Raw genomic sequence first — 21,627 nt, 5'->3', positions numbered from 1 at the left:
CAGGACTCAAAGGAAGGGACCTTGGATGAAGTGCAAGGGGAACTTGTAGAGCCCATCTCCAGTGGAGAGACAGGACATCAAGTGGAGGGATAGGGTTGCCATCTCACAGTCAAAGGCTCTGACCCAGAATTGTTCCTGTCTGAAGGAACTGCAAGGACAAAAATGGAGAAAAGCATGAGAGACAGGAGGTCCACTGACAGGCCCTACTTGGGATCCAACTCAAGGGGAAGCCTGGGGCCCTGATACTGTTACTGTTGCTGTGGTGTGCCTGCAGACAGGAGCTTAGCATGGCTGCCCTCTGAGAGGTCCAACAAGCAGCTGAAAGAGTCAGATGCAGATACCAGCACCCAACCAATGGACAGAACCTGGGCACTCCTGTGGTTAAACTGGGAAAAAGCTGAAAGAAGCTGAGGAGGAGGGCGACCCAAGAAGATCAGCAGTCTCAACTAACCTAGACACCCATGACCTCTCAGACACTGAGCCACCAGCCAGGCAGCATACACCAGCTGATATGAGGCCCCTGATACATATACAGGAGAGGACTCCTGGTCTGGTCTTAGTGAGAGAAGATACAACTAACCCTCAAGAGACCTGAGGCCCCAGGGAGTGGGGAGGCATGGTGGGTGGGGGTGGGGACATCCTCTTTTCGACAGGGGTAGGGGGTGGGGGAGAAAAGTATGGGATGGGCAGAACGGGAGGGGGATGAAGTCTGGATTGTAAAAAAGGATTAAAGAATAATAATAAGAAACAACAGGAAGGGAGCTCTCGGTTGCCTCAGTTCAGTGCAGTGGCATTGCGCTTGGTGAGTCTGTAGTGGTGTAGTGCAGTTCAATGGAGTTCAGTGCAGTGGCATTGAGCTTGGTGAGTCTGTAGTGGTGTAGTGCAGTTCAATGGAGTTCAGTGCAGTGGCATTGCGCTTGGTGAGTCTGTAGTGGTGTAGTGCAGTTCAATGGAGTTCAGTGCAGTGGCATTGAGCTTGGTGAGTCTGTAGTGGTGTAGTGCAGTTCAATGGAGTTCAGTGCAGTGGCATTGAGCTTGGTGAGTCTGTAGTGGTGTAGTGCAGTTCAATGGAGTTCAGTGCAGTGGCATTGAGCTTGGTGAGTCTGTAGTGGTGTAGTGCAGTTCAATGGAGTTCAGTGCAGTGGCATTGAGCTTGGTGAGTCTGTAGTGGTGTAGTGCAGTTCAATGGAGTTCAGTGCAGACCAAAGGGGCAGCTGAAGGCAGAGAATGAGATGGAGCTAGAAGATTAGAATAAATCATCAGTGATAGTTTAAGATCAAGCAGAAGAATTCAGTGAGAAGCTGAGAGAAGCCCTATTGAATCAGTCAGCTTGGAGAGGAGTTTGAGCCAGGACAGCTGAGTTGAGACAGTTAGCCTGAGTACAGAAATGACTAGAAAGGATGAGTTTATTTAGCAGTAATTCTCCCAGATGACAAATACATCTGCCAAAAAAAGTTACTTCTACAAATCCTAGTAATTCAGTATTTTTCTGACCTTACTTTAATCCAATATCTTTGGAGTTTATTTTTTGAGTTGTACAATTTCTACATTTAGATATGCTATAATGGCATTGCTATTACTATAGCAGTACTGATATTGTTGGCCAAATATATTTGGAAAGTAAATTAGAGCTTCCTTAAAGGTGTAACATCAACAGTAAATGAGCGACCAACAAATAATTGGCAATTGTTTCAGGCAATTTCTGATATATAGTACTCCTTGAATGTCACATATTACAAATAACAAGAGATCAAGGTGATAAATGAAGAATTTAGAAGTAAAATATGAAAGTGTACTTAATGTCTTTAAAGGATGGAATACATATTTCTCTAAATCTAATCACATTTCATGTTCCTGCTTGCAAATCAGGCATATTCTCGTTAATAATATTGCTGTGTTAAGCAATATAAATGTAAGAGTAAATATAATTCTTTGAGTAATGTTATTTGTTTGGTAAAAGTCCTTACCCAAAGACCAGAACATAACCCACCATATGTAGTGCAAGAATAATTATCGCACAGAAAGAGTCTAGCCTTGGCTTTAGCTACTAGATGGGAGACTTCTGGTATATTAGACCAAGGGTGGAATAAGATTGCCTAACAATGTGAATTACAATTCAGGCTTGTCATTGCTTTGCTTTGGAACGATATTGGAGACTAACAAGATAAAGATTGGAATTCAGCCATGTGGACAGCCATGTGGACAGGCATGTAGACATAAGTTAAAAAGAAAAAAACAAACACAGAAACAAATACAACAAACATAATAGCTCAAATTAGACTCCCTGATCGACAATATTCTAGTGCACCGTCACAATAGAGTATTATAGAAATAAATGAATTCATGAATACACAGGAAGAAGGCAATGCAAGCTCTGCATCTGGCATGTTTTCATGGGCCCCAATCTACCTCTCTGGGTTCATTTTAATCTGTATTCTTTCCTTCTATAAACTATAACTGTATATATATAATGTGTTAGTAAGTCTATGATTCTTTCTAATGATTTTTCCTAATTCTATGAATTATGAAATTTGAGGGTGCTGTTTGGAAACATCCTGAATTTGTGATTAGTGTCAACAGCTTTATGGTATTCAGGTTTTTGGTTGTTTATTCTCATAGATGGTTAAAAGTCCATCCATCAAACATATAATATAAAGAATGCATACCTGAGATCCTTTCTTGCTACCAGGCAGGTTAATTATCAGAGTTTTCCCTCTTATTCCACACACTGGTCTGAAAAGAAAAGAGAAAGAAGATTGAGTAATTAATTTCATTAATATGTCTAATGTAGTAATATTGATGTTCAAAAGTCTAAATTAGAAAGCATTCAAGAATTGGGTGGGGTTTGATTTGCACTTTAACTTCTCAATAAGTCTAGAGAGTAAATTTCACAAATGAATTGCTGTGAGGAAAAAAAAAACCAGCAAAAAAGCGTAGTCATACATAGAACCAGTGATAGTAACAGGTGTCTTAATAAAGAAAGGTCTTTGAGGGATCATTTTAAATTTCTTTTAAAAATGTTTTACTTTTGAGATTACTTAATTATAATACTTACTCCTTCTTTCTTCCCTTGAACCATCCCTCATGCCCCCTCTCTAATCTTCAAATTCATGGTCTTTTTTTTTTTTTTTTTAGTCAGCTCCTCCTGCACCATGCCTGCCTGGATGCTGCCATGCTCCTACCTTGATGATAATGGACTGAATCACTGAAACTGTAAACCAGCCCCGATTAAATACTGTCCTTTTAAGAGTTGCCTTGGTCATGGTGTCTGTTCACAGCAGTAAAACCCTAAGATAGAAGTCAGTACCAGGAGTGGAGTGCTGTGGTAGGCTTGACCATGCTTTTGTTTGGAAGAATGTGTAATGATTTAAGTGGAGCTTAATGGTCTATCCTAGTTGGGATATGGAAGACTTTGTTGTTGAGAGTTCTACATCTTCATCTGAAGGCTTCTAGGAGAAGACTGGATCCCATGGGATTAGGATGAGGTCTTATTGCCCACCCCTACAGTGACACACTTTCTCTAACAAGGCTACACATCTTAATAGTATACCTCCTAGGCCAAACATTTCCAACCATTCCATTCTATTCTCTTAACATGTTTAACTCCTTGAACACAGGCTTCAGTTCTATCCACCTCACTTCCTGGTGTCCCTTTATTACTTGAACCATACGTTTTATGTTTTTCCTTTCTCAGATTACTGTGTCTCATCACAACATTCTTCATAATACTAAAGCAGAGGACCCCCAAGCACATATACTGCAGAGGACCACGTGGTCTGGCCTCAGTAGGAGACGGTGTAATTCCCTAGAGTCTTGAGGCTCCGGGAAAGTGGGATGCCTAGTGGTAGGTGAGGGGGGAAGCACCCTCTCAGAGGCAAGGGGGAGGAAAAATGGGAATGGGGAACTGTGGTAGGGGGAGCAATGGCTGGAATGTAAATAAAATAATTTAAAAAAAAGACTAAAACAGAGAACAGTCTCTGCTGGGCTTTTTTGAGACTTTGTCAATGCAATTACTATAAATCTCTTTAGCCTTAGGTAGATTCTTAAGGCAAGGGCAAAAAGCAGCTGCATTCTTCACCAAAATACCACAGAAACAGTATCTAGATCACATACTGAAAATCTTCTCCACTGAAATCACTTGGGCCAGGTCTGTACAACTGCAATCCAGATATGGAGGGCACACTTGTGATCCAGATATTGGAGCTGGAAGACATTGTCTTTTGATCCAAATCTTGAGTGGCCATGAAAAGCTTAGAACCAGTCATCGTAGTACACATCTTTATTCCCAGCATATAGGAGACAGAGCCATGGAGATCTCTCAGTTCAAGGTCAATTTACAGAGGAAGCTCCAGCACAGCCAAGTTTAGGCAATGAGAAGTTGGAAAACAGAAAGCTGGTAATAGAATAACGGGGACCATATTCTAGCCCCAGCAATCAGAACTTGATTGCTTTGGCCATGTGGCTCTGTGTTTAGAGTCAAGAATAGAAAGGACTACTTCGACAATTGATGCTGGTTAGCTGGAGCTAAGAAATTAGCAGTGATTAAGAAGAGACCAGCATCACTGAGGTGAAATCTTCTGGGAAACGTTTTCTGAGAGTATAAAGAAGCTGTGTTCCAGAGAGAGCCAAGGTTGTAGCTCATGCTGCAGCTGGACTTGGTAATGTGTAAGAGTCACCCAGGTGATACTAGTTTTGAAGGTCTGAAGGGATAATGGAGAGGCTTGTCACTGTGACAGGCAATAGAAGGTACTGATGAAGGTACAGCCTCAGTTGCAGTTGATGGCCCAGGACTGAATGACTCATACAAAGAAGTTGAGCTTTGGCACCCTAAAGAGAGTCTATTGGTAGAGCCTCCTTGAAGTAGAAAACTCCAGAGTTTTGGAAATGCCAATATAATGGGATGACCTACAAGAACAGCAGCAGTAATAGAGTGGAGTCGACCAGAGCTTAGAGTGCTACAGGGGGCAGAGGTGAAGAAGTGATGCAAGAAGACCTTTGGAGAGGTTCAGAAGACCATGTGTGGATCCCAGACATTGGAACAAGAAGCTATGAAAGTGAAGTTGACTTGGAGATCCAAAATGTTAAAGATGCCAGAGCTGTGGGATACTGCAGGGGAAAGTTGATAACAGGAGTGGAATTGAGTCAGGAGAAAAAAGTTGCTATAGTCAACAAAGATGAAAAAGGAGTTGGAGATCTGAAGACTGCTTTGACATCAGGCATGGCATAGATGGAAAATTCAGAGTGTGCCGAGCTCATTTCCTGTCTTGCTTCAGGGATTACAGTTAAGTGATTATATGAATCTCAAAAACTATGAACTTTTAACATTGCTGAGACTGCTATAGACAATGGGCACGTTGGAAGTTGGACTAAACATATTGTTTATTATGCTATGGCTAGGCATGGTTCTCACAGATTCATGTGTTCGAACAAGACTATGGGGGTCAGAGAGTGGAATGTGGTGGTTTGAATATGGTTGGCTCATGGAGTGGCACTATTTGGAAGTGTGGCCTTTTGTAGTAGGTGTGGCCATGATAGAGGAAGTATGTCACTGTGGGCATGGGCAATGAGACCCTCCTCCTAACCTTGCAGAAGCCAGTCTTCTCAAACCTGCCTTTAGATGAAGAGGTAGAACTCCTTCCTGCACCATGTCTGCTTGCCTGGATCCTGCCATCTTCCTGCCTTGATGATAATAGACTGAACCTCTGAATCTGTGAACCAGCCCCAATTACATATTGTCTTAGAAGAGTTGCCTTGGTCAAGGTGTCTGTTCACAGCAGTAAAACCCTAAGACACTAACCAAAGTAAAACCAAAGTACTGAAGGGACTACTGAAGTCCTACCTTGATGCCCAACTCCAGGCTTTTATGCTTGCAGGGCAAAAATACCTACCCTTAAATTAGCTTAAATTACCCATAAAATAGCTTATTCAAACCACACTTTTGCATCTGAGAATTAATTTTTCATAAAACTATTACTTTCTGTCATCCATTTTCTGAAGGAAACTCATTTGCCTTCACAGCAGAGCAGGTATGGTAACAATACATATTCTTTGCTTTTGTTTATCTGAGACTACTTGGATTTTTTTCTCTCATTTTTGTAGAGTTCTTAAATTCACCTTTCCCCTTTATTATTAATTTTACTTTTCTCTTTCAGCATTTAGAATTTTTCAATTCACTGCTTTCTAGCTTGTGATTCATTTTTTCTTTTCTTTTTCTCTCCTTTCCTTTGTCTCCCAAGCAATCACTTAATAGTCATGTGTCATCATGCTTAACAATCCCATGTTTGATGAAAAAAAGAAACTCAACTATTTTATTTTCTTGGCTGAGGTAGAAACCTAGGGAAATGGAAACTCCCAGGAATCTATGAGGATGACCCTAGCTAAGACTCCTAGCAATGGGAATGTGGAGTCTGAGTCCACCTCTGTAATCAGGCAAGACTTCCAAAGGAGGGACTGAGACACCAGCCCAGCCACGACACTTTCGACCTACAATGTGTCTTGTCTATAAGATGTGCTGGGGTAAAGATGGTGCAAAAATTGTGGGAGTGGCCAATCAATGACTCATCTAGCTGGAAGCCCATGCTGTAAGAGGAAGTCCACCCCTGAAACATGTTGGAGGGCCAGGAGGTAGAAGCTGGATATTACAGAGACCCGTGATAGAACCAAACACAATTGCAAAAATTATTCCTAATGATATTCTGCTATACTCACAGACTGACATAGATCTAGACCAATTGTCATCAGGGAGGCTTCACCCAGCAACTGATGAAAACAGATGCAGAGTCCCACTACCAAATAATAGGCAGAGCTTGGGAATCCCATAGAACAGGGAGGATTGTAGGAGATAGAAGGATCAAGGACACCACACGAAAACCAACAAAATCAATTAACCTGGGCTCATAGGGACTGAACTGACAACCATCGAGCTTGCATGGTACTGAGCTAGACTCTCCAAACGTGTTACAGTTGTGTAGGTTGTTCTTGTGGGACTCTTAACAGTGGGAGCAAAAGCTGCCTCTGACTCTGTGGCCTGTCTGTAGGAACTTTCCCCATACTAGGTTCCTTGTTTAGCCTTAATAGAATAGGAGACATCTAGTCTTACTGCAACTTGATATGCCATGGCTAATTGATATCCATTTAGGCTGGCCCCTTTCTTAGGAGAACAGAGGAGGGGTGGGTAGGGTGGAGGATCTGAGTTCTGGGTAGGTGGGTACAGGAATGGGAGGAGAGGTGGGAGGGGAAACTGCAGTTGGGATGGGAAAAAAAAAAGACTATGTTATTGAAAAGGCAGGTGAGTTTGCATATACCTATAATATCAGCACTTGGGAGGACAGAAGCATGACCAGGAGTTCAAGGCTAGCTAAACTAGGTTACATGATACTTTCTTTTGAACAATCCAAAATGGAACAAAATTTACCTGAGAGCAGGCATCTTTCTGTATCTCCCTTTGCCTCTTTGTCTTGTGACACATTAATTACAATGCGCTGTAGTATGAGGTTCTCAGAACTTAGTGACATTTGGGATTTCCTCAGCTTCTGTTATTTGCGGGTTTATGTTCTGTCAGCTTGATGTCCATTACTACCCTTCTTCTCCTTCTAGGCATGCATGTCTGCTGCATATCCATAGGTACTCACCTTCAGGTCTGTTTATCTTTCTGTTTCTCAGAATTATCAAGGCCAATGATATTGTTTATGCATGCTCAAAATTGCTTCTGAATCCTAAACTTAAAATTTTACCTTGGTTCTTGTACTTTGCAACTTCATAGTTTATTCTTGGCCTAAAAAAATATTTTCTGATACATACTTTCAGTCACACATTGTTTTCTTGATTTTGTAAATATCTGTGATTACTTCTCTGGTCATCTAAGGGTGGTTGTTTTAAAAAGCCTTTTCTAGTAAGTTTACCACTTGGTCTTTATCATAAATATTTTATCAATTGCTTGCTTTATTTGAATTAGCTATATTTTATCTTCACTGTCTTAATGTTTATTAAAAATCGAAGACTTAAATGTTACAATATGGTAACTTAAGATATGAGTATTCTTTTCTACTAGATTGCTACTTGAAAAAATATATTATAGGCACTTTCTAAGTTGAAAAGCAGCCTGAGGTAAGGCTTGTTCAGGTCTTCTCTGAGTTTGCATTTTCTTCTAGGTTTACATGGTGATTTTTTTTATTACTTTTTTTTTAAATTAACTTAAGTATTTCTTATTTACATTTCGAGTGTTATTCCCTTTCCTGGTTTCTGGGCCAACATACCCCTAACCCCTCCCTCTCCCCTTCTTTATGGGTGTTCCCCTCCCCATCCTCCCCCCATTGCCGCCCTCCCCCCAAAAATCATGTTCACTGGGGGTTCAGTCTTAGCAGGACCCAGGGCTTCCCCTTCCACTGGTGATCTTACTAGGATATTCATTGCTACCTATGAGGTCAGAGTCCAGGGTCAGTCCATGTATAGTCTTTAGGTAGTGGCTTAGTCCCTGGAAGCTCTGGTTGCTTGGCATTGTTGTTCATAAGGGGTCTCGAGCCCCTTCAAGCTCTTCCAGTTCTTTCTCTGATTCCTTCAAAGGGAGTCCTGTTCTCAGTTCAGTGGTTTGCTGCTGGCATTCGCCTCTGTATTTGCTGTATTCTGGCTGTGTCTCTCAGGAGAGATCTACATCCGGCTCCTGTCGGCCTGCACTTCTTTGCTTCATCCATCTTGTCTAATTGGGTGGCTGTATATGTATGGGCCACATGTGGGGCAGGCTCTGAATGTGTGTTCCTTCTGTGTCTGTTTTAATCGTTGCCTCTCTATTCCCTGCCAAGGGTATTCTTGTTCCCCTTTTAAAGAAGGAGTGAAGCATTCACATTTTGATCATCCGTCTTGAGTTTCATTTGTTCTAGGCATCTAGGGTAATTCAAGTATTTGGGCTAATATTCACTTATCAATGAGTGCATACCATGTGTGTTTTTCTGTGATTAGGTTACCTCACTCAGGATGATATTTTCCAGTTCCAACCATTTGCCTACGAATTTCATAAAGGGATTGTTAGAAATTGAAGAAGACCTCAGAAGATGGAAAGATCTCCCATGCTCATGGATTGGCAGGATTAATATAGTAAAAATGGCCATTTTACCAAAAGCGATCTACAGATTCAATGCAATCCCCATCAAAATACCAATCCAATTCTTCAAAGAGTTAGACAGAACAATTTGCAAATTCATCTCGAATACAAAAAACCCAGGATAGCTAAAACTATTCTCAACAATAAAAGGACTTCAGGGGGAATCACTATCCCTGAACTCAAGCAGTATTACAGAGCAATAGTGATAAAAACTGCATGGTATTGGTATAGAGACAGACAGATAGACCAATGGAACAGAATTGAAGACCCAGAAATGAACCCACACACCTATGGGCACTTGATTTTTGACAAAGGAGTCAAAACCATCCAATGGAAAAAAGATAGCATTTTCAGCAAATGGTGAAGGTTCAACTGGAGGTCAACATGTAGAAGAATGTAAATTGATCCATGCTTATCATCCTGTACAAAGCTTAAGTCCAAGTGGATCAAGAACCTCCACATCAAACCAGATACACTCAAACTAATAGAAGAAAAACTAGGGAAGCATCTCGAAAACAAGGGCACCGGAAAAAATTTCCTGAACAAAACACCAATGGCTTATGCTCTAAGATCAAGAATCGACAAATGGGATCTCATAAAACTGAAAAGCTTCTGTAAGGCAAAGGACACTGTGGTTAGGACAAATCGGCAACCAATGGATTGGGAAAAGATCTTTACCAATCCTACAACAGATAGAGGCCTTATATCCAAAATATACAAAGAACTCAAGAAGTTAGACCGCAGGGAGACAAATAACCCTATTAAAAATGGGGTTCAGAGCTAAACAAAGAATTCACAGCTGAGGAATGCTGAATGGCTGAGAAACACCTAAAGAAATGTTCAACATCTTTAGTCATAAGGGAAATGCAAATCAAAACAACCCTGAGATTTCACCTCACACCAGTGAGAATGGCTAAGATCAAAAACTCAGGTGACAACAAATGCTGGCGAGGATGTGGAGAAAGAGGAACACTCCTCCATTGTTGGTGGGATTGCAGACTGGTACAACCATTCTGGAAATCAGTCTGGAGGTTCCTCAGAAAATTGGACATTGAACTACCTGAGGATCCAGCTATACCTCTCTTGGGCATATACCCAAAAGATGCCCCAACATATAAAAAAGACACGTGCTTCACTATGTTCATAGCAGCCTTATTTATAATAGCCAGAAGCTGGAAAGAACCCAGATGCCCTTCAACAGAGGAATGGATACAGAAAATGTGGTACATCTACACAATGGAATATTACTCAGCTACATGGTGGTTTTTCAAACAGGGCACATATGGTTCCTTGTGCAAATCCTAACACTAAAATCCTCATGTGACATAATAAAATAGTAAAATAAATATAGTCAAGAAAAGGATATCATAAAAAGACTTAAGTGGGGCTGGAGAGATGGCTCAGTGGTTAAGAGCATTGACTGCTCTTCCAGAGGTCCTGAGTTCAATTCCCAGCAACCACATGGTGGCTCACAACCATCTATAATCAGGTCTGGTGCCCTCTTCTGGCCTGCAGGCATATATGCAGACAGAAAGCTGTATGATGAATATATAATAAATAAATAAATGTTAAAAAAGACTTAAATGGAAACTTTAAAATTGAAAGAAAAATTTATATAAAGTTGAAATAAAAATTCAACTTTAGAATAGAAAGTTTATTTGAGCAATTCTGGGTTAAAAGTTTTGAGGGAGATAGATGGCTGCATCTCTCACCCGAGGGCCATGCCTAGCAGCTCCATATCGTCTCTAAAGGTTCTCTCTCCCCTTTGTTGGGTTCAGCTAATGTTATCCCCATTGGGTCCTGGGAGCCTCTTGCTTTCCTGGCATCTGGGACTGACTTTCTGTCGGCTTCCTCCGTTTCCCATTGCTACACACCTCTGTTCAATATCCTGACCCTCTGTCTATCTCCCACACCTAATCCTGCCACCCGCTCCCCACGACAACATCACTGAATAAGTTCAAAGGCAGACTGGGACTGAGAGAGGGGTGGCATAGAAATATTGTGAGATAACAGATTGAAGTAGACCCTAAAGAATCTTGGAATATTCACTATTAACAGATTAGATTTTCATTCCAGGAGTCACACTGGAGAAGAAATTTGTTCAGGGAAACTAGCCCGAAAACTAATGGTTAACAGATTTCCAAATCTGACAGGCCTAAGTTTTTAGGTTCAAGAGTGTCAGTAAATGCAAAAGGAAAATCTTAACAAAACTATGCCAGGCACAATATCACATTATGGAAATTAAAATGAAGGAAAAAAGTTCTTCAAAGAGTCAGAGAAAAATAGCGATTACATATAAAAGACAACAACTTAATTGCTTAATATTTCTTTGTGAATTATGGAGTCAGAAAATGGTAGAATAAAGTTTTTGTTTTGTTCATATATAATGAAAGAAGAGAAAATCCAACAAAGAATTCTACATGCAGTAAAAACATATCTCTTCAGTATAAAGATGAGATGAGGAGAAATGTCTGGAGGCGCAGGTAAAAGAAAACTTTTGCCATATTTTTTTGTAAATTAGAACTCTCAAATAATGGCAACAGACCAGCATCTAAGACTAGGAATCAGCTGTTGTTCTAACCACTGTACAGGTTAAGTTATTTGATGAGAAATACCTGGAGTTGCGAACACCTTCATTTTATAGTTGAAGAGGCTAGCAAATACCACTATGTGCAAAACAACACACAAGTAACTGCAATCAGAATCAGCATTTGAAAGAGATATGACTGACAATTTATTTTATCTATGTATCACTCTTTATAGAGGAACTGCAAGGTAAATCCCTCAAAGCATCACTTTCTTTAGGAAGAGAGACCCTTAAAACAGATCAAAGACTAATTTTTTTGATTACTAAAACGAACCTTTTCTAAACTTTGTTTCTTCATTCCTTCCATTCATTCTCCTTTCCTTCCTTTCTTTTTTGAGATTCTCATTTTATTAATTTTCTTTTTTGTTTTTTAATTAATTATTTTATTTACTTATATCCCAGATGTTGCCCACTCCTGGTACCCTCTCTCAGAGTTCATCACTGAACCCTACCCTAACCCTTCCCTGGGACATCAGGTCTCTACAGGATCTCTATCAGGTCTCTTCCAGTCAGGCCAGACAAGGCCGTCCTCTGCTACACATGAACCTGTATGCTCTTCAGTTGGTGGCTTACTCTGGTTATTATTTATTTTAGTTTAATACTTATTAGTTTTCTGGTAATGTTTTGGGAGCTGAGTATATAAAAAATGAATAAGATAAAGATCTGTTACTGATGGATGTCCTACAAACTAGGCAATATGAACATTTAAACAGTTATAAAACAGCATGACATGTACTGTAGGAGAAGTATGCTCAAAAGTCAAAGTGATGAAAATCAGATGCTGCCGAAAGGTACCAACACTCTAATCATGGCTGTTATTGAAACATTCTTTTTTTTTTTTTTCTATGTCTTCTTTTTCTTTCTTTCTTTTTTCCATCTTTATTAAATTTGGTATTTCTTATTTACATTTCAAATGTTATTCCCTTTCCTGGTTTCCAGGCCAACATCCCCCTAACCCCTCCTCCTCCCCTTCTATATGGTTGTTCCCCTCCCAATCCTCCCCCCATTACCACCTCCCCCCAACAATCACGTTCACTGGGGGTCCAGCCTTGGCAGGACCAAGGGCTTCCCCTTCCACTGGTGCCCTTACTAGGCTATTCATTGCTACCTATGCAGTTGGAGCCCAGGGTCAGTCCATGTGTAGTCTTTGGGTAGTGGCTTAGTCCCTGGAAGCTCTGGTTGGCTGGCATTGTTGTTCATATGGGGTCTCAAACCCCTTCAGCTCTTTCAGTCCTTTCTCTGATTCCTTCAACGGGGGTCCTATTCTCAGTTCAGTGGTTTGCTGCTGGCATTCGCCTCTGTATTTGCCATATTCTGGCTGTGTCTCTCAGGAGAGATCTACATCCTGTCCCTGTTAACCTTCACTTCTTTGCTTCATCCATCTTATCTAGTTTGGTGGCTGTATATGTATGGGCCACATGAGGGGCAAGCTCTGAATTGGCGTTCCTTTAGCCTCTGTTTATTGAAACATTCTTAAGAAGGCATGGAAAAACAAAGACAAAGAAAAACAAAACAACAACAATGACAAAAAAAAAAAAACCCAACCAACCTCCCCACAAAAGAAAACAACAAAATAATCCCAGTTTCCTTATTCCATATTTAACAGAACCTGCTATATCCATTCAATATTTGTAAAAAGATCTTACTTAAACCAACTATAAACAGAATGGTTTACCACAATGGAATATTACTTATCTATTAAGAATTATGAAAATTATGAAATTCAAAGGCAAATAGATGGAGTCAGAAACATTCATTCTAAGTGGGAAAACTCAGAACCAGAAAGACAAATGCCACAATGAGAAAAGTTTTTTTCTCATTTGTGAATATTAGGTTTGAATCTATAGGTATGTATCCTTCTTTTGGAATACCCATAGAGGTCATAAGGGCCCATAGGAAGAGGTATTGAATAGAGGTGGGATAGAATGCTGTGGTATAAAAGGTAAAAGGAAATTAGAAACTAGGAAAGATTAAGTTGAATTAGGATAAAGGAGAGCTGGGAAGATGAGGGAAACTGATATATGGATGCCTACTACCCTACTAGACAAAAGAAACTAACATAAAAACTCATGTCCCTAGAATGGGCAACTTTTTTTAAGAGTTGTTGGCCAGTGAGGTCCCAAAGACCCCCAACCATCATAGACTATTGCCAATGTTTCTGGTCCATTACTTGCTGCTGAAGATATTACATGCTTGAGTCATAGAACATGAAGAAATCAAGCTGGCACAGATCTGGAAGCTTGAATCCTACAAAATAGCTTTCATAGTGGTAGCTAGCTGGTACTATAAAAGCTACTAGAGGAGAAAAGTAAACATCAATCTTTCTGAACTGGGAACTCAAATTAGATAGAAGAATGCCTGGCCTGGCAAGTCTCTCTCCATTTGTGCAATAGTGGCATCAATATCATGGGAGTAACTAACCACTTTTGGATTGGACTTAAGGCCAGGTCCCAAGATAAAACCCTTATCTAGCATCATTACTGGGGAAAGAACCCATACCTAGACAAATACTAGATGCTAAGAAACTAGTATCATTTGATATGTAGATATTGTAGTAAACCATTTCCCAATGATATTATACCCATAAATTAAGATATCTCTCAAACTTCATCAGAGAATGTCTTTTTGCAGTATATGATGATCAATGTAGAGATCCACAATGGCCAACAAGCAGAGAGTAAGAAACAGAAGACTGTTAGCATGCTCATGGATCAATGACATAGACAGAATGACAGAAGTAATAGCTAGATACAAGAAAATGGTGTCTTCTGGAAACAGCAGGGCATACACTCAAATGAACTCAGATAGTACGACAACATGCATAAGGTCAGTGAAGTCCAAGCCAAACCAATCTAAGTGTGGACAGGAAAGTTGGACATGAAATTCCACTCTTAGATGAAAAGTTATTGGCAATTCTTAGTTGTTGAGAGAGGGATATTTGCTTTTCTATAATGTAGTCCCTGGTAAGTCTACTATGTTCCAGTGGCAGGCCACACATGTAAGAGTATTTGTGCAATATACATTATCCTTGATAAGGGTGAAAAAGGACCCAATGTTGGGTGGGAAGGGAAAGGTCATAGATATGGGAAGAGTTGGTGGAGGGGAGAAAATGATCAAAGCATGTATAAAAGTCTTAAAAATCTAATTTTATAAAGTTATAATGTCTCATATTATTTTAATTTCATCTATATTTATTAACTTTAGCATTATAATACTGTATATACATATGGCAGTAAAGAGAATATAATAACTGATGATTCATTCATAGCTATAACTCCAATGCCTGCCACTAATGAAATATAAACTTAATTCAAGTAAGAGGAAAACCATTTTGAATAACATGTAAATAGGTACCTTAGCTTTTATACTCATAGTTTACACAGAATTTAAGTGGCTATGCTATGCAGCTGAGGATGGCCTTGTTGGGCACCAATGGGAGGAGAAGCCCTGGGTCCTGCTAAGGCTGGATCCCCCAGTGTAGGGGAATGTCAGGGTGGGAAGGTAGGAGGGAGTGTGTGGGTGTGAGAGGAAGCAGCCTCATGGAGGCAGGGGGTGGGGGGATGGGATAGGGGGTTTATGGGTGGGAAACTGGAAAGAGGAATAACATTTGAAATGTAAATAAAAAACATCCAATAAAAATATGCTAGTTATAAAGTTATGAATTTATAAAGTTGTATATTTTTGGCTACTACGAGATTAAGTGTAATTATTCAAAGACCATTAAAAGAGACCCTGACTAAACGAACAGTTTAATGGTGTATATTCTGCTCATTTATAGGACTATAATCTAAAATTTGCTAAAATACTAAGAAACCATCAGATAAAGTAGAAATGTCACCAGCTATGCCTATAAAGCAGTTTTAAATATACTAATTTAATACAATATATACTGATTAATATATTTATATTTAATAGAGCAATCTAAATATACTAAATTACCCAGAGACTATCATTATGAATTAAATTCTTTTTATGATTGCATATAAATATGTCTCTTTGTAAATTCAAATCAAGGTTCCTAACATATGAGATACGTGATTTTAATACATTTTTCTGATTCATTGCATTAAACTATCACCTAGTTAGAGTTAATAAATACCAATTGGTGATTATAAATAATCACAAAAAGTATAACGTTATATTTTAAAGAATTCAACTTTTATGCATTAGGACTGCTGACATTCAGCAATGATAAAATAGTATCTAAAAGTTTAGCAAAAGTAAAAACAAAACCAAAAAGAAAAAAAGAAGGATCTGCTTGAGACATAGCTATAGAGACCAAGACTCTTAACTCTGGATAAAACGAAATGAACCTACTAAGTCTTGTGTCTTAAGTACTATTCTAGGGTACTGATCTGTAGTCAGTAGGTTCACTTTCTTTGCAATCTGTGGTGGCTTTCTTACCTAGAGAGCATGCCCAGAGGTGTAACATTAAGTGATCCCATCAGCATTGCCAGGGCCATCCCTGGCGCTTCCCGTTCTATTACTTCTTTTGTGGCCTGTAATTAAAGATTAAATAGCAGACTGAGTGAAACAGCAAAAAAAAAAAAAAAAAAAAAAAAAAAGTCAGAGTAGTAACTTTTATTCTAAGATAAACCATATTTTGTTTCCTCAACCATTTATATTTTTATAGTCAGTCAGCTCAGTTTTTGAGGATCACTAGTCAATTGGCTATTGACTAGGAAAATACAAAGAATGGTACAAGTCCCATCTTATCCTTCTCATTATAGTTTCAAAGTATTTGATAGAAAACCCATCTTCTCTGGTAACCTGAAGTCCAAACCAGGAAGCCTCAGATGGCTGTGACAGTTTGAGAAATCTCAGATGTGTAAGAAGACTGGGCACTAGTATTGGTTGTTCTTAGGGTTTTTATTTGTTTTTAGTTTTGTGGTGCTGGGAATGGAACCCAACACCCTGTGCATGCTAGGCAAGAACTCCACTATTAGCAGTGGCTATAAGCTACATCCAAAGTCTGCCTATTATGATGAAATAAAAATTACTTCTAAAATATATTCCTACTAGTTCTATGATTTTATAACATGGTTAAAGAGACAAGAATACCACCAACTTCCCTATAAATTAGTTGGAAAAAAATTACAATTTCAATACACATTAGTCACTGGTTTAAAAATAATAAAGTGGTAGGATTTACTATACTAAGAGTTTATGGTATGACATGGTTAAAGAGAAAGGTACTTGAACCAGGAATAAGTTAGTGAAGAAGACAGAAATATTATATTTTCAAACAGTAGCAATATAAGCATACCTTGGAGATATTCTAGGTTTGGTTTCAGACTACCATTGTTAATCCAATAGAACAATAAAGCACATGAACTTTTTGGATTCTGAGTGCATATAAAAGTTATGATTACATTTCCTTTATTTACATTTCCAGATATCATAGCATTATATCTAAAAAGGTACAGTAATGAAATACAGTGTTGGAAAAACATGTTAATCATCATCTGAACCTTCAGCCAGTCATAATAGCACTTTAAGTGTAGGCCTTGATCTTATTGGCTGTTGTCTGATCAACAGACATAAAATAATGAATGAATAAGTTTAGACTACAGGGAAAATTAGCAAATTCAACACAGACACGTGGTAACATATATTGGGAAAAATGGCATTATTCTTGCTCTGCACAGGGTTGCCTCAACCTTTAACTTGCAAGACACTGGTATTTATGAAGGTCATACCCTAGAATTATAGAATATGAGGTATGATTGTGTATTGCATTTAATGGTAAAGATAAGCTTTAGGATAAAATTAGGAACAAAACACTTAACCCATTTCTAGCAATCTATTTCTACAAATGAAGGCAGTTATGATAACTGGGAATGACTAGGAAGAAAAACATGCAAAATCAAGTATTCTAGTATGCAGAAAACAAGCAAAATATAAACAATGGCAGAATGAAGACAAGTCGTGACTGCAGCTGTTCAATAGAATGAGCCAGAGCTCTAAGTAAGGCTGCATCTGTGGCCAATTGTTTTCTCTGAGCAAATACCTGACAGAACGATTAAAGCAAATCAAGTGTGCACTAGATACTCACTTACAGTATAATTTTTAGGGCATATATAAATGGGTAATTTGTTCCTAATATTTATATAAAATATGGGATTCCCAGAACTGATAAATCTCCTAGCCCACTGCACCTAGAATAGCATAATATTTAATAACAGCAGTTGCTTCTTAATCAACTCTTCTTTAATGAGGGGGCACCACAGGTAGTAAAAAACAAAAACTTAACTTCAAAGTTTTAAAATGAATTGATATTAAGTTTAAAGCTGAAAAATAATGAGCTGCTAAACCTCATTTTCATTGTATGAAACCAACCTGTTCAATATAAATTTGAGGTTTTATGACATGACACATCATTTCTGCTGTAAACTGTTCTATTGACAGTTTAAAACTTTCAGGAAACTAAAAATCTAAAGTCCTAAAAAAATCAATCAAAGGGAAGTTGAGCATAATATGAAATGACCTCTATAGCAGAATTAGTACTTCATTGGCCACTTTAAAAGGTCATCATAAAAGCACTGCTTAACTTTTAATGAATGGGTTTAAACACAGTTTATTTCCCAAAGAGTCACATAGTAGCTTAAACCTTGGTGTGACAATGTTGAAGTTGGTACAAGGGTGATGTAGTATCACTTCTGAACTCAGGTTTTTTTTTTTAATTTATTTATTTTTAGTGAATATTTTATGACTTTATACTTCAAATGTTATCCCCTTCCCCCCTTTTCCATTCCCATCCCCTCCACCTGGTTTTTATGAAGATGCTCCCACTCCCACCCACCCATTCCCACCTTAACACCTTAGCATTCCCCTACACTGGGGAAATGAGCCTTCACAGGACTGAGGGATTCTTCTCCTATTGATGGCAGACAATGCCATCCTCTGTTAAATATGTGGCTGGAGCCATGGGTTCCTTCATGTTTACCTTTTGGTTGGTAGTTTAGTCCCTGGGGTGTCTGGTTGGTTGATATTGTTGTTCTTCCTATGGGGTTGCAAACCCTTTCAGTTCCTTCAGTCCTTTCTCTAACTCCTCCATTGAGGTCCCCTTGTTCAGTGCAATGGTTAGTTGCAAGCATCCTCCTCTATATCAGTAAGGTTCTGGCAGAGCCTCTCAGGAGACATTTTTGTCAGGCTCCAGTCAGAAAGCTCAGCAATAGTGGCTGGATTTGGTGGCTGCATATGTGATGGATCTCCAGGTGAGGCAGTCTCTCTCTCTCTCTCTCTCTCTCTCTCTCTCTCTCTCTCTCTCTCTCTTAGATCCAATTCATTAGATATTATTGCCCACTTAAACATACAAAGGCCAAGTACCATCCATCCCTTAAGAAGATTGATAACAACCTGTAAGTACACAGAGTGGAATCTTTACATCACCCGCCATGGCTTCTCGGCCTCTCTCTTCTCTTCCTTTCCCTTCGTTCCAGTCTCCTCCTCTTCCTTCAAACTTTTCTCCCATCCATCCTTCCTTCTTATTCAATGACAGGCCTCCTTCTATCTTGTACCTGCCTCACCTGTGACATCACTCCACATTTCACCCTTTTTGTCTAATTAAAATTTTTTCTCTCAAATATAAGCTGAGCACAACTTTTATCATTTTGTAATTAAAAGCATAAAATATATCTAACACCCAGTCCAACACTATATCAGTTAAACAGAACATTTAGTTATCCATTCCAGCTTACGAAAGACTTAAAATCTATATTATATCTTGGCTAGCTTGTATACTCTCTGATAACTATCTAATAAAATATGTATATTCAGAGTTAAACAGTCTGATAGGCTATGAGACTATAATCAGTCTTCAACCCCGTCAGAAATCTGAGAATGACCAAATATCTATACACATAGGAATCCTAACACGGCTTCCAGAACTGAGAGGTTGTAGAGACAAATCTCCACTAGCACAGTCCCCTGTTAACAACATGTGAGCGCAAGTCTTCACCCTTTTGGCCCAAAATCAACTGACAGACTCTTGAAATGCAGATTTTGAAGGGCTGATCACCCTGTCTTGGCAGAGTTTGTCAGTCAACCATTCTGCATAATTTGTCCTTTTCTGGACAGCATAGTCTGCAGATGAAACAGGCAGTTTTGTACAGTAGCCACAAGTATTGCCTCACAATAGTGGAGGTAGAGATGTTCAAATTCTTCATTAACTCTACCAAATGGGAACTGTTAGGAACAGATATGTCTCAACAAAAGATAATAACCTTAAATCTCAAATTTTGTGAATTTCTGATGTTTTTGAAAACCATTTACCTAAATAAGACAATCTGGACTGTTGTCTTTATATCTTAATAATATCTTGAAAGTTCTCTCACAAAGTCAGCAATATGTTTGCTATTTGGCCCTTAACTCACATGTGTAATCAACTCAGAAGTTTGTAATGACATCAATAGAAGGACTGGCTCTAAACCTTGTACTTTTAAACTTTTAACAAATAAATTCTATATCAAAGCAATGATTTTAGCTTAGTTAACAAATGAGGGTACAACTATATAACTCAATCTAGCTAATTCCTCCCTGTTAAATTACAACCATTTCTAAATTCCTCATAAAAACAACTTTAGAATAACCGCTTTCAGCCCCACAAAGTCCAGGGAATAGGGGTGACAACTCCTCTATAACTTCTTCAAGCTGTACATGGGCGTTGAGCCTATCAGGCTCATTGTTTAGCTTACTTCCTTTTCAAAAAAATGTTTAATGTTCATAATGGGTGTGACTTTGAGTTTTATGGTTATATTATTACTCTGGGAGAGAGTGCAAGATACAAGCTTTTCTAGTTACAGACTAAGAAACACAGTATTTTGGGAGAAAGATTTTGTCTTTGTGTTCTTAAAAAGTATGATTAGGCTCTGGAAACTTCACAGAGTCATATTGATCAGATTTGATAGAGGTAGGCTGCCTGAAAAAATTAATGCAGGAGAATCAGACAAAAAGAGATTTCGATTCTAAACTTTTGTCTTGAGAGTTGTATTTCACAGAGTGTGCCTACTTGGATTCTTGGTCTCAAGGACTTTCAGCTGGGTCCAGTCAGGACACATTGGCTATAGCATTTGGTGAGGCAGTCTCTTAATGGCCTTTCCTTCAGTCTCTGTTCCAAACTTTCATCTCCATATCTCCTCCTACAAATATTTTTGTTCCCCCTTCTAAGAAGCACTGAAGCATCTGCATTTTGGTCATCCTTCTTCTTCAGCTTCATATGTTCTTTGAATAGTTTCTTGGGTATTCCAAGCTTTTGGGCTAATACCCACTTATCAGTGAGTGCATACTCAGGTTGGAGCATCTTTTGGGTATATGCCCAGGAGTGGTATAGCTGGGTCCTCAGGTAGCACTATGTCCAATTTTCTGAGGAACTGCCACACTGATTTCCAGAGTGGTTGTACCAGTTTGCAATCCCACCAACAATGGAGGAGTGTTCCTCTTTCTCCACATCCTCGCCAGCATCTACTGTCACCTGAGTTTTGATCTTGGCCATTCTGACTGGTGTGAGGTGGAATCTCAGGGTTGTTTTGATTTGTATTTCCCTGATGACTAAGGATGTTGAACATTTACTACGGTACTTCTCAGCCATTAGGTATCCCTTCATTGAGAATTCTTTGTTTAGCTCTGTACCCCATTTTTTAATAGGATTATTTTGTTCTCTGGAGTCTAACTTCTTGAGTTCTTTGTCTATATTAGATATTAGTCCTCTATCAGATATAGGATTGGTAAAGATGTTTTCCCAATGTGTTGGTTGTCATTTTGTTCTATTGACAGTGTCCTTTGCCTTACAAAAGCTTTACAATTTTATGAGGTCCCATTTGTCAAGTTTGATCTTAGAGCATAAGCCATTGGTGTTCTGTTCAGGAAAATTACCCCTGCACCTATGTGTTGGAGGCTCTTCCCCCACTTTCTCTTCTGGTAGTTTGAGTGTATGTGGTTTTGT

General features: G+C 39.0%; 1 protein-coding gene across 28 annotated transcripts in view; it reads right to left on the bottom strand.

The window, feature by feature from the left end:
• Window positions 1–21,627, bottom strand: part of Gphn (gephyrin) — a 532,330-nt gene that overhangs the window by 269,941 nt on the left and 240,762 nt on the right. For all 28 annotated transcript variants that reach the window (XM_087554592.1, XM_087554602.1, XM_087554605.1 and 25 more), the window contains 2 exons: window positions 16,089–16,183; window positions 2,667–2,733 (listed from right to left, as the gene is read on the bottom strand). In XM_087554592.1, coding sequence (XP_087410718.1) covers window positions 2,667–2,733; window positions 16,089–16,183 — 162 coding nt within the window. The remainder of the gene's footprint in view (window positions 1–2,666; window positions 2,734–16,088; window positions 16,184–21,627) is intronic.

Source organism: Rattus norvegicus, chromosome 6 (genome assembly GCF_021556685.1).
Source record: "Rattus norvegicus strain SHRSP/BbbUtx chromosome 6, alternate assembly SHRSP_T2T, whole genome shotgun sequence".
NCBI classification, from domain to species: domain Eukaryota; kingdom Metazoa; phylum Chordata; class Mammalia; order Rodentia; family Muridae; genus Rattus; species Rattus norvegicus.
The sequence above is the reverse complement of the archived record's forward strand: the minus strand, read 5'-3'. Positions and strand labels throughout refer to the sequence as shown.